This window comes from Salvelinus namaycush, chromosome 23 (genome assembly GCF_016432855.1).
Source record: "Salvelinus namaycush isolate Seneca chromosome 23, SaNama_1.0, whole genome shotgun sequence".
NCBI lineage: Eukaryota > Metazoa > Chordata > Actinopteri > Salmoniformes > Salmonidae > Salvelinus > Salvelinus namaycush.
The window spans coordinates 24700330-24714540 of record NC_052329.1 but is presented as its reverse complement, the minus strand read 5'-3'; the positions used below and the strand labels follow the sequence as shown (position 1 = coordinate 24714540).

General features: G+C 41.0%; 1 protein-coding gene across 1 annotated transcript in view; it reads left to right on the top strand.

Moving 5' to 3' along the window:
• The first annotated feature begins 427 nt into the window (after positions 1-427).
• LOC120018224 (lissencephaly-1 homolog A-like) overlaps positions 428-14211 on the top strand; it is a 52788-nt gene continuing 39004 nt past the window's right edge. Inside the window, exons 1-2 of the mRNA XM_038961298.1 lie at positions 428-610; positions 11547-11853. Of these exons, the coding sequence (XP_038817226.1) occupies positions 11822-11853 (32 nt within the window). The 5' untranslated portion in view covers positions 428-610; positions 11547-11821. The remainder of the gene's footprint in view (positions 611-11546; positions 11854-14211) is intronic.

The window sequence follows — 14211 nt, the reverse complement described above, 5'->3', positions numbered from 1 at the left end:
TATCTGCTCTAATCAAACTTTGATTAAATGTATGAAATTATTCCAAGCTATCCAGCTTGTTGGACATGCAATTAGATGCAATGATATTATCATGCATTTCAAGTGTAAAGACTGGATGTTTATTTTTGGTATCCTACTAGTGGACCTGTCACACAAATGTTGCAGTACATAGTTCTATGAATTATGTCCCGTCATCAATAGAGATCAAGTTCTGATAACATTCTGGAATCTGAATATCCACTGTAAACATGCGTCAATGACACCATCGGCAGAGGCTGGGTAAAGATGTGTAGTCAAAAATAATGAATGTTTATAGCTACTTGTTAAGTAACATTAGAGTAGGTTATCAGTGGGTGTTTGCAATAATCTATTTTTTTTTAAGTAGGGCTGTGATCAAGGGCGTGCGCGCGCGTCGCTGTCAGTTTGTAAACGCAAGCGCGTCCCCGACCCTGAAGGCGAATGCGGCACGAAAAAACAAGGATTGCAAGAGAGAAAAGTCGGCATACTCTAACCTCGAGATCAGAAGTCCCTTATTTTGGAACGAAAAATACGTCCTCTTGGCTTGTATAACTGTCCGAACTGGCAAAGGATATTCAGGAAAAACTATAGGGTAAGTTGTTTTGCATCAGATATTGAGTATCGAAGAAACGCTAAGTGGGGAAAAGGACGATGTGGCTGTAATTTTTGCGCCTCCTTTCTATGTCTCAAAATGGCGGACAGGCCGCTTGGAGCAGCAGGTAGCTGGCCATCAGAGTTGTAAATGTCTGTGCTAACCAACTAGTGGCACTGGTTGATTTGCTTTTAAGTAACTGTTAACTTGATTTAAGTTACTATTTGATATGGACTTGCACCTATTTTTCAAATGTTATTGATCAAATTGACTCGATAATTTGATATCAACTTTCTAGCTTGCCAGCCAGCAGCTAACGTTAATCAGTGGAAATCATTTTGACGTTAGCTAGCTAGGCTAACCGGCTGGCTAGCGGGCTTGCCAAACTCATCAATTATGTGTGCGGGTCGCGAGTTGCCTCGCATCAAGTCTGTGCATAAACATTTATCGTTGTAACTATATCTAGTTAATTAACTTTTAAACGTTTATATTTTGAGTGCATTGCCAATTGCTTCATTCAATTGAATCCATTGCTTTTTCAACTCGCATTCGAATTGCTAGGCTAGCTAGCGTTGCGATCGCCTCGCGATCATATATGTAGGTCATGATTTGAGTGACAGTTATTTCACATACCAGCTACAAATGTATACCAGCTAATGTGTTGTATTGTCGAGCATATCTAATTGGTATACAGGTATCTACTTGAACAAGCTAGATAACTTTAGCTAGGTAACGTTACCCACGATTTATAGAATGTTCAATAATGGAAAAGGGCGTATGCACTCAGTTGTATCATTATTTTGAAAGCTATTTAGGAGGTAGGCAGCTACGTGTAAATATATTATTTAGCTAGTATCGGCCGATTGTCATGTTAGATGTGGTCTGACATTTTGTTTTAGCTCAGCTAGTTACCAAATTAGTTGTGTGTTTCCTGTAGCCACTGGCTACGCTACTCCTTCCATCCATCACGTTACATCCAGTGAGCTTGACAACTTTGATCGTTTTGTGATCTGTCATCAAGGCTCTAGACCGGTAACGTAAATCATTATCATTACAGTTGGCCCTGTTTTACGAATGATCTAAGTTGAATGAATTCATGCAGTTTATAGAAATAAGTGTGGAACACATCGGTGGAAAAAACAAGAGTTGGAGGAAAACTACAATTTGTCTTGACCAATAGCTTCAGCTTGAAACCTATGTTATTTTAATATTTGTATATTTTATTTTGCGATTGAGGATCGACTATAGTTTGTTTGATCACGTGGGTTAAAAGGTAGCGGTATCCTCCATTCGGTTAGAAAAGACGCCACCCCTCTCCTACTGCAGAATGGATCCTTCAGCCTGCGTCTCTTTCCGCTGAAACTGACAAGTCACTCTCCTCCTCCCCGCCTTGTTGATGGTACCCCTATCGTGTTTGAAGCAGTATCCGTTGCTATGCAGTCGTCCTTCCCGAATGTATGATTTCATCCTGGCCAGATCAGAGCTTGGCTACACCTGTAAGGATTGCTGCAGCAGCTGATGCAACCGAAATTATGGGATTGTTTTAGGAGTGGAGCTTCAATTGATAACTTGGTAGCTATATTTTTCTCCTTTACAGTTGTAGCTAATGTGATTCTATTTGTATGTCTATGCTGATGGACCCTCCTTGATTGAATAGGCAGCCACCTGGTGTAAGCAATTCGATGTTGAAGGTTTTTTAATGAATTGGTAGTTTTAGGATATTTTAATAGGTTACTTGTTTGTTGTTCCAGGCTTGACACATTTCCAGACTCATTTAGAAAATAAAGCAGATTATTAAAATCCTGAGAACATAAACACATGTGCGCCCTCAAATATATCTATTGTTGTGCCAAATAGCTAATCGGTAATCATGGTATTTGTGATTCTCATAATGGCCTCAATACACACGTTGTGATATTTGACTGTTATACAAGAGGTGGGACTATGTTAATTTGACTGATTTGTTTAGTATACCTTTCAGTGTTTTGAGTGGTACCTGACCCATGGTGACATTGAAAATATGTTTTCAGGTTCAAATTTTATAAGTCACATGCGCCGAATACAATGGGTGTAGACCTTACAGTGAAATTATTACTTAAGAGTCCCTAACCAACAATGCAGTTTAAAAAAATACTAAAGATTAAGAAATAAAAGTAACAAGTAATTAAAGAGCAGCAGTAAAACAACAATAGGGAGACTATACAAGGGGGGTACCGGTTAGTTGTGGTAATGTGTACATGTAGGTAGAGTTATTAAAGTGACTATGCATAGATGCCAAAATAGCATCTATGCACAGAGGAGGATGTTTGATTCCTCTCTGAGGAGGAGGAGGGGGCGGGAGGATGAGAGCGAGAGAGGGTGTGTCTTTTTTGTGAATGCAGAGTGCCTCACTAACACAGTCGGCACCAGATGCCCATGTTACCCTGTTTTGAGCTCCAGCTCAGAGGTCACAGTAGGACAATGGCTGACCTTCAGCACAGGAGGACTGGTCTAACACACACTGCTAATAATGACATGCCAGCCCAGCAGCCCCCCTCTGGGTCTGCGACAGCCAAGTTGGGTTCACCTTCACATGACAGCTTAATGCCACTGCTCATTTAATGGGTTTTAGATTGGAAATCAACAATTCACACCATATTATGTGAGGACTTGGAAATCACTGCACTATTACTTATAAAACAGTCAAATAATCGCAATATTATTGCATAAAACTGACCCATCACCGCATTACAAAAAGAGGTCTTGCAATTTCAACCAATCACTGCACATTTACCTCATATGGTTAAATCAAGCCACCTGTCACCCCAAAATTTTCCCTCAACAGTGCATTTTCGCTACAAATTGGACAAAATCATTGCATATTGCCATATAAAATGTCAGAATTGCTTCAGCAAAATTTTGCCATTTGCCTGCAAATATTACACAAAATCCACACAAAATCATGGCGAGACTGGGAAATATGGTGCCAGTATGCGTAATATTTATTCTGTCAGCTCATGCCATTGTGATATATAGCAGCTTGATTTCTGAATCCTGTCAATGCATAACTAGTCAAGGATCAAGACACTATCCATGATTTGCACAGTGCACTGCATAGCCTACATGGGGCAATTGAAAATATGCGGAATACCCTTAATTTGATCTTTGTTCTGTTCAGTTTAATGTTGGCCTATGTGCAGTCAACTTGGATTTGTTAAGTAGGCTTGTCTTATGTCTGTTTGTTGCTTTAAAGCGCCTTAAGATTCTTTATGTAATCAATAGCGCTATAAAAGTTTAATTTATCTTCTGTCAGTGGTTTAGCTAGCACTCAATGATATGTTGCCCTGGCCTGTAGCAGCTCTTCTCCTCTGACTCTCCCAGAGTCCTGTCTACCACAGACCTCCGTGTTGCTACTGAGCACTCCCTCAGTGTATGTGTACACTGATCTGCTAATCATGACTCTTCTATCAGGGGACTCTGACTGCAGTGATGATGGCCAGACCCATGTTTTATTGGCCTCTCTTTGCTTCTCGGCAGCGGCGGTGCACATTGTCACTGCACTCAAAGTCATGGTTCCTGCCATCTGTCTCAATTGGCTTGCTTAAATATACATGGAAGGAGGAGGAGCCAAGATTGAATGGACTTCTTCCACCACTCTGTCTAGGATGTGGATAGTCAACAAAGCTAAGATATGTTCAGTTTGATATGTGTTAGGTTTAAGAATGAATGCTTTATGTGAATGAATAGCAGCAGCCGTCCATTTTATCCCTTGTTGCTTTAGGCTTCTCTCAGACCACATAGCTTGGATAACAGCAATTGCAGCCAGCACAGGTGATGACCTCTGGAAGACTGCAGTGTGTGCCAGATGTTCAAGCCCCTGTCATTATCAATTAGTGATAAAGCTCTTCAAATAATTTCTGCAAGAGTGCCCTGCCTGTCTAGAAGAGACCTACTGTGCACAAGCTGGTCATTATTTACAGAATAACTAGTTCTGAAAATCCCAGGCTGTGTTAGAGGTTCTGGCTGTTCCAGCTGTTATTTTAGAGATTTAATGCTGGTGTTGTGGCGTGGCCGCTTGGCTCGGTGTTTGTATGCGCCTGCATGCAGACCTGGAGAGTTTCAGTGTATTTTGGTTGCAGGCAGAGATGGGAGTGGTTTGTCAACGCTGAACTCTGTCTAACCAGATCTCTGGTAAACCAGCATGCTAGCTGACCTAAAATAACTCCTCTCAATTGGTGGTTTGATGAGTGTTTTTCCAATGTGCAAGTGAACTGAGGACCGACGACCCTGAGCTACTAGCATAGTGTTGTGCCTGACATGAATTGTTAAATGTGACCACAGGAGCTGTAGGCATCTAGTCAGACCACGGTGTCCTGAAATGTACCGTGGAAACTGGTGATTGATTTAAAGTCCAAGTATTATTACCAGTTACACTTTTAAGCCTTGTTTTGATGTCTGTACCTGCTTTTGTCGGGTCCGTTAGGTAGTTGTAGTTATCAGGGACATGTTTCATGTACATTATTGTCAGTAGCAGGGCTCTACGCTGACCTTTTTTCAAGGAGCACGTGTGCGCCTAAGTAGATTTTTAAATTATTATTATTTTATTTCTTTTTAGGGGGGAGCACACCAAAGCCCTATTCACACTGGACTAGTATTAGAACGTTGCTTATGTAATTAAAACCCTAGAATGTCCGTTATTCCAGAGGACGATTCGGACAGGATTAGTTTTTTTCTAAACCGCCCCCTGTAATTCTTTATTTTTTTCAATAAATTGACAGTTACTGGAGGTTTTTTTTCTAGGCGTGAAGATATTTCAACTCCAGGTGATAACAGGGCTACACTGATAACTCGAGCTTGGTTCCTAAGTTTTTAAACCATAGTGTCGCCATAATATTTTAATTGAGGAAGTGTGATCCGCAGTATGTTCTAAATGACCCTCAGTCTTCAGATGTGAGCTAAACAGTGCACTTGCTCTTGATGTGTTTTAAGGCTATGGATGAGAAAGTGAACTTACCATTTCTAAACGTTTAGGTCAGTTGTATGCTGCTTTGCAATCTATTAACCGCAAGGGTTGTATTAAATAAGCTCAATATTTTTTACCGATGCATTTGGCAATATTCAATTAATACGCACAAACTTATAAGCATTCACTGTATGAGTGGGTACATGTAGGCCCTTCAAATATAGGCTATGTGCAGCACTTCATTCAATTTATCGAATCAGTTGTTTTTTTGCTCAAATCGTGAAATGTAGGTGCGCATTGAAAAATATATTTATTTTCAAAGCCATTTGGATTGATACAGGAGTCGATGATGACGTTGAGTGGCAAAGAACAACAAAGGAATCCTGCTGTTGTGATTTGGGAATCTGGGAAAGGAAATGCAGTGATATTGGACTTCTAAATCCCTATTGCTGTATTTGTGTGACAGTCTGATAGTGCTGCTAAGTGTGTTATTCCACCCTTTGTTTTTATCATTCCATAGTAGTGTAGCATTGAAGCATTTACTATTCCTTTGTTCATGGCCTTGTTCTGTCAGAATTCAGAAAGGCATTGACTAAAATGCAATATCAGTATACATTACTTTTGTAAGGATTAAGATGTTTAAGAAATACAGGTTATCTGTTGGGTTCTGTTAGCCTGTTGAATCATGCTTACCTCTCTATAGACTTTGATCTTTGATATGCTGATGTGGGCCTACAGCTAATCTACTTGGCTATTTTATTATTCTGCAAATTATAATCGGATGTGTCGACTAGCCTACTAGTCTTAGTTGATTGTAAATCAAGTTATTGTAAATTCACCTACACCTCACAGTACTTAGCAGCCTGTTAGAACTAGCTTCACAGACTGCATTTTTATAACATTTGCATGACATTCCCCAGATGTTTTCAAACTTTTTTTTTCTTCCTGTTTTAGTTTCATGGTTTCAGTGGGGTGTTGACCTGTCAATTGATCCATTCTTAAAGTATTGAGTCTTGCTTACTGTGCCATGCCTGACAGGGCTCTATGCTGACTGAATGAAAAATATGAGATATTAAAACTAGAATCCCACATTTTTCTAGGTGCACTGGTACTCCTCAATAAAAATTCCAGGTTTCACATCAAAATATTTAGGCGCATATGCAAGTGAAGTGGTCCCACTGTAGAGCCCTTCCTGACCACAGAGAAATATAGATAGTTGGAGAACTCTGACCACCGACGCACACAATCTCATCACCTTGGGTATGATAATCAAGATTATTGGCATGGTCTGCTGCTGTTTCACAGTTGACCTTTCTCATTCAACTGATAAAATAGCACCCTTATGACTCAGAGCACCAGCCTTCAGAGCAGACTATGCCAACATTCAGAGCAGACTATGCCAACATTCAGAGCAGTCTATGCCAAGTTGCCAACCCATAGGGTACAGCCATGCCAACTCTGGATAGCTGGTTTCCTTATTCAGTCGCCGTGGGTACACAAAGACTAGAGAATAAACAGAAATCTGTATTTTCGAAACACAGACAAATATCTTTTCTTTTTTTTGCCGTGTTTTGTTGCTTCCAGTGGCGTGAGAAGTGCAACGCTATTTGGCTAGCAGACACACGTACTTTGGCTTACAATAAAAAAATAGCACGGTTTTTCTGGTCAAAAATATAATTCTGTTTATCATAGAATGTAGCCAACTACATTTCCTAATGTTTTGCTTGAGGTTAATCTTGCATTTTACTAGAGGTCGACAGATTATGATTTTTAACGCCAATACCGATTTATTGGAGGACCAATAAAAGCCGATACCGATTAATCGGCCGATTTTTGTGTGTGTAATAATGACAATTACAAGAATACTGAATGAACACTTTTATTTTAACTTAACAATACATAAATAAAATCAATTTAGTCTCAAATAAATTATGAAAAATGTTCATTTTCGTTTAAATAATGCAAAAACACAGTGTTGGAGAAAAAAGTAAAAGTGCAATATGTGCCATGTAAAAAAAGCTAACGTTTAAGTTCCTTGCTCAGAACATGAGAACATATGAAAGCTGGAACCATCCTTTTAACATGAGTCTTCAATATTCCCAGGTAAGAAGTTTTAGGTTGTAGTTATTATAGGACTATTTCTCTTTATACCATTTGTATTTTATATACATTTGACTATTGGATGTTCTAATAGACACTATAGTATTGCCAGCCTAATCTCGGGAGTTGATAGGCTTGAAGTCATTAACAGCGCTGTGCTTCAAGCATTGCGAAAAGCTGCTGGCAAGCGGAGGAAAGTGCGGTTTGAATGAATGCTTACGAGCCTGCTGCTGCCTACCACCGCTCAGTCAGACTGCTCTATCAAATATCAAATCATAGACTTAATTATAATATAATAAACACACAGAGATACGAGCCTTGGGTCATTAATAAGGTCAAATCCGGAAAATATCATTTCGAAAACAAAACCTTTATTCTTTCAGTGAAATACGGAACCGTTCCGTATTTTATCGAACGGGTGGCAACCCCAAGTCTAAATATTGCTGTTAAAATGCACAGCCTTCAATGTTATGTCATAATTATGTACAATTCTGGTAAATTAATTACGGTCTTTGTTAGGAAGAAATGGTCTTCACACAGTTCGCAACGAGCCAGGTGACCCAAACTACTGCATATACCCTGACTCTGCTTGCACTGAATGCAAGAGAAGGGACACAATTACCCTAGTTAATATTGTCTGCTAACATTAATTTATTTTAACTAAATATGCAGGTTTAAAAAAATATATATACTTGTGTATTGAATTTAAGAAAAACATTGATGTTCATGGTTAGTTACATTGGTGCAACCATTGTGCATTTTTCGCGAATGCGCTTTTGTTAAATCATCACCTGTTTGGCGAAGTTGAATATTCTGTGATTCGATGATAAATTAACAGGCAGCGCATTGATTATATGCAACGCAGGACAAGCTAGTTAAACTAGTAATATCGTCAAACTAGTGATTATGTTAAGATTGATTGTTTGTTATAAGGTAAGTTTAATGCTTGCTAGCAACTTACAATGGCTCCTTGCTGCACTCGCATAACAGGCAGCCACGCAGTCTCCTCGTGGATTGCGATGTAATCGGCCATAATCGGCGTCCAAAAATGCAGATTACCGATTGTTATGAAAACTTGAAATCGGCCCTAATTAATCGGCCATGCTGATTAATCGGTCGACCTCTACATTTTACCAGAGAGAAGTAGCTACACATCAGTCAGAGCACTGTCTGATAGAAAGCTTCTTCGTGAATGCGGGAATGATGACGAGAGCAAAGATTCTCATCCGAGTGGAGAAGTGCAACTGAAGCAAGCAGAAATTACAATAAGAAGCATTTTAGAAGATGCGTTTACAAAACGCAGCTAGATATTTCTTATGCATTTTTAAAATATATATATTTTTCTGTATTTAAAATGCAGATTTCTGCGTTCCTGTGACTCCTGGACCCACGCGCGCACACTAACCATCAGATAAATAGGTGCATCTAGTGGCAAGGCCTAGTCGGCGATCACCTCTTAAATCGTGGTTTGATGTGATCACCTTTTCTCCCAAGCCAATTGCATCGATTGTGTTATTGTTCCAACAGTGTACTTACTACTGATGAAACACCACAATGAGAATGATAAAGCGCAATGTCTAGCACGATCACAAATCACACACACAGAAACCTGCTATTAAGAGTAAAAAATATCTCATATGGAAAATCAACATGTTAGATTGCACTACAGTCATTTAGCAAAGGCTCTTATCCAGAGTAAATGTACAGCTTTCATGTTGCCAGCCATGAACCCTCTGCCCATGCCTGGAGTGTATGACAAATGGGAGCAACGAATGGAGTGTTTTATCTGCAACATTGTGAACGATTCACCTCACTGATTAAACCCTTGAGATTTTTCCCCTGCAGTCAGTGTATGACAGGGTGATTACTGCTTGCATGGTGTTGACATCAGTGTTCATAGGTCAGGTGGTGCCCAGGGCACTTCACATTCACAGCAGAGTCCAGGCCAAAGCCCCACGTCTCGTTCCTCTAGCTATCTGCTGCTGATAACCAGTTTTAACTGCTCTGTTACATAAGTGTCAAGTCCACCAACCGTTGATAAAGTACCACCGTTTCCGTTCATTATATTCCTTATTGGGTTTTGTGTAGAATCTATTGACTAGACCACCTTGGCTTTTATCAACTTTTCTCTAGATTTGATGTTGGTTCTTCTCTTGCTGCTTACTTCTGTGTGCAAATAGCAACAGGTGGAAGTTCGCCAGCCTTAGGATCACCTAGGCTACATGTTGACTGATTTTAAAGGAATTCATTGGCTGTTCCTCCAGTAGGTTACATATTTTAGGGTGTTTTCCAGTTACCATGGTGCTCTATTCCTTTAGGTCACCCTTCCTGGGTGCTATGTTGAAGCGAAGGCTGGAATTGATCTTCTCTTCCAATGGTCTCCTCGCTTTCCTCTGTCGTTGTTGAGAAGGAGATGAGGAGCAGGGACATGAGGAAAATAGCCCGGAGGAGAAGCAGCCCTGAAATCAAGTAAAATATTTCCCCTTAGCTTTTAACAGCTGTGTTTTGTTTACTGGTCTGGGCGAGATGTTGTGATCCGACTCCCAGTAGACTAAGAGGCTTACCGTGGCTGATGGCAGTGGCTGGCAACTCAGGTTAATCCCAAGTACCATCAACTGGCTCCTGAGTGGACAGTATGTTTTCCTGTAGGATGATCCTTGAGAAGCACTCAAGCCTTCTTAAATTGATTTTGTATGAAGTGAGGTAGTAGATGAGATGTTTTGAAATCATGAGACCAAAAAGGCCACTGATTTGATTATTTTATTAATTCAATTATTTGAGCTCTGTTGTTCTGAAGCCCTTCTCATTCGATTTCATATGAATTGTTTTCAGCCAATTCTGAGGGAACTGGGAGAAGGGAAATTAGTTTGGTCTGCCTGGAGATTTGACTGCACTGTCGGCCGTTACTCTGTCCTGCATTTTACTGTTCTGTTGGACAGGCGTTGGGATGGGAACTGTGGGTTGCCGGAATCTGGGTCATCTCTCTACTCTACATGTGGTAGGAACTCCCTACAGGGGGATTTCTTTTTATTTTCTTATTTAACCTTTATTTAACTAGGCAAGTCAGTTAAGAACAAAGGGTCTGATGCCTCTAGCACTGAAATGCAGGGCCTGAGACTGCTGCGCCACTCGGGAGCCCAAGGGCTCCAGACTAAACTGTTACCGTGACATGACCAGGCTGCCTCATAGGGCTGGAGTAGTGGGGGGTTGGTGGCGGGAATGTAGAAGTGTGGTTACCGGGAGAGTTGAACAGGTGAAACACCTGATGAAAATGAGGATGGTTTTTAACTCTTGTTGGCTATCACATTATATAATTAGGCAATAAGGCCCGAGGGAAGTATGGTGTATATGGCCAATATACCATGGCTAATGGCTGTTCTTATGCACGATGTAATACGGAGAGCCTGGATACAGCCCTTAGCCGTGGTATATTGGCCATATACCAGAAACCCCCGAGGTGCCTTATTGCTATTCTAAACTGGTTACCAACATAATTAGAGCAGTAAAAACAAACGTTTTGTCATACCCGTGGTATACGGTTTGATTTACCACTGCTGTCAGCCAATCAGCATTCAGGGCTTGAACCACCCAGTTTATAATATACCTGTAAGGCTTGTTGAAGAACAGGTCAATATATTCTATTGATGCAACAGAGTCAGCTGCATTATTGTGACCTCTCCTTATCTTTCTGTCTCTCAGTAGTGTTACAGGAAGAGCTGGCTTTAGACACAGCTGCTCTTTACTGTCATATGAATGTTCTCGTCCCTCTCTGCCCTCTGCCTGTTCTTCTATCAGGTGTTTGTCATGCATACATAATACTGACCTCTTGCTCGCTCTCTTTCTGTTGCTCTACTTTCTCTCTCCTCACTCATATTCTCTTCTCTCTCTTTCCAGATGCAGTTTAGAACTGAGTGATAACCCTTCTGCAGGCGTTCCCCTCGTCTCATTTTTGGAGCCAGAGCTTTTGGGGGGCAGAGTCCTGCGTTAGTGGCAGAGCCTCCATCCCCCAGTTAGCCGGAGTCATCATTGTCCTTCGGAACACTGTCGCTGTCGAAGTGTGTTGGTGGATTGAACTGATCTGATCTTCTGACCGGGTAAACCGCAGCAGCTGCAAGCCACGCCCTCTGCTCGAACACCCCTGGCTCCGCCCACATCTCCCTGCTGCCACCATGGTTCTGTCACAACGGCAACGAGACGAACTGTGAGTAACGCATACATACAACCCACAATTTTGTTGCAATAACTAGCTGAGCTGCTGTTTCTTTGATATCCACCACCAGACGTTCTCTAGTCCAGTCCTGAATAACACAGCCATGTGGCATCAGCATTACCTGTGACAGTCGGGGACTGTGGCTGGTGAATCTTTATTACTTGGGCTAGAAGCCACATGAGCTCAATACATGCATCTGTGTTCAGCAAAAGGGGGGAAAGCAGGTGATCACAGAAAATTGTGTTTCTTCCTAGCCCCCCTGCAAAGTGCAAACCTTGTTAACCATTCCATCCATTCCAGAGACACAAAGCAAAATCTCTAGCTAGTAGTTACCATTGTTCTCGTTAGACAGACATGTATGCAGTAAGGGAAAATGCCCACTCACTCACAGCACAAGATGTGCATTGATTATTTTAAACTGGCCTAATGGGGTGAATTATTATATATTTTTTAGGCCCATCTGGAAGAATCAATGATCTGTAGTTAGTTAGGGTACCTGGGGTCCAGACACACTCCCATGAGGTTCCCATAAATCGGTCTCCTCCTTCCCATCTCCAAAATGTTATTGATCATTGTTCAGTTTGACCTCTAACTGTGACCCAAAAGATGGCATAAGGCAGAATCCTCACAAAGGGTGTTGATAACGACACAGCCTAATATTGCTAGTGCAGAGGTGATCTCTTTAACTTGTGGCCAAGTAAATGGGCTGAGGTTTACAATGGCTTTTGTACTATGTGGAAGTCCAGATAGTCCCATGTGTGTTGTCCACAAATAGTCAGAAGCATTGATTTGTTGAGTTATACACACAGACATAATGTGTGCAGCTGTGCGTTAAGTCGGGGATAATGCATAACAGGGGAGACACTGTTGTAGCCAGAGATGACAGGATAGGTGTGTGACCAACCCTGCGGTGTCTATGAACCTGGAGGTTCTATGAAGCTGGTAATTTACCCCTGAAGCGGGGGATAAGAGGGTTAACACAGCCCTATGTCAGATCAGATACATGATGAGAAGTGTGTGATAAAGGTTACGATATGTGGAGAGGGTGTATCTGAGCTCGGTTTGGGGTAGGGGATTACGCATCTATATGAGAGCAGAGGGGAGAGATGTGTCAAAGGTTATGCGTTTAATTCACACACAGGAGTCTCAGGGGTTGTGTTAACGCAGAAGTCTGCATGGGGAAAAAAAGAACACAAATCTAAAATGCTTATTGTAATAATAAGCAGTTAATAAAATTCCTGCATTCACGAACTGGCATTCTTTATTTTTCAACATGTTTTTACAAAATAATAGATTTTGAATTAGATAAACTTGTATTTTTCGGCAGGTACATATGCAGGTTGCTACCCTCCACAGCATGGCTTTCGCTCCAGATCAAAACTCCAAACCTACAACCTAATTTTGACAAAAATTAACTGGAAAGATTACTTCTTGAAAGGTGTCCTTTTTCCAAGCTATATGGAGGGTGCTCTAGCAAACAAACAGCAGAGACCTGAGAACACCATTCCAACCTGGAACTGACTGAGTAGTGTTTGGGCTGATGCTATTTTGAAAGCCATAAATAAAAATAAGGTACATTACAATGATATATTTTACTTCATGGGGACTGAATGCTGAGTTAAGTCTGCCAGGCTTGCAATTACAGACAAGATACAAATTCAATTAGCACCAAGGTGTGAAGTAAAAGGTGTCGAGGTCTTTGGGCCCAACAAGTGGCAGGAGTCTTTGAAGGCCCCTCCTGCTGTTCAAAGACCATTCACTGGCACTTCTGTTGTCAAATGTGTAGTAGCAGAATGTGTAGTAGCAGTAATGTTTTTTTCTGTGAAGGAAAACTAATTCCACTGCCCTTGATCACTCTATTGAAGCAAAAAAACACAAACCATTTCACCTGCGTTTTTATATTTAAGCAATAAGGCCCAAGGAGGTGTGGTATATGGCCAATATACCACGGCTAAGGGCTGTTCTTATCTGCAACGCAGAGTGCCTGGACACAGCCCTTAGCTGTGGTATATTGGCCATATATCACAAAACCCCGAGGTGCCTTATTGCTATTATAAACTGTTTACCAATGTATGACAAAACGGTTATTTTTACTGCTCTAATTACATGTGGTATACGGTCTGATATACCACGGCTTTCAGCCAATTAGCATTCAGGGCTCGAACCACCCAATTTAAGTTAAGACGCAGATTTTATGGTCTGTGTTTTGAAAATGCCAATTTCTGAAACCTAAGGTGACCCCTGATTCTAATTAAGAGTTAGCCTAACCATGAATTTATTTGGATTGATGAACTAGGTTAGTGCTATTACCATATCTGTAATGAGATGGGTTGACTATAAATGTGGCGG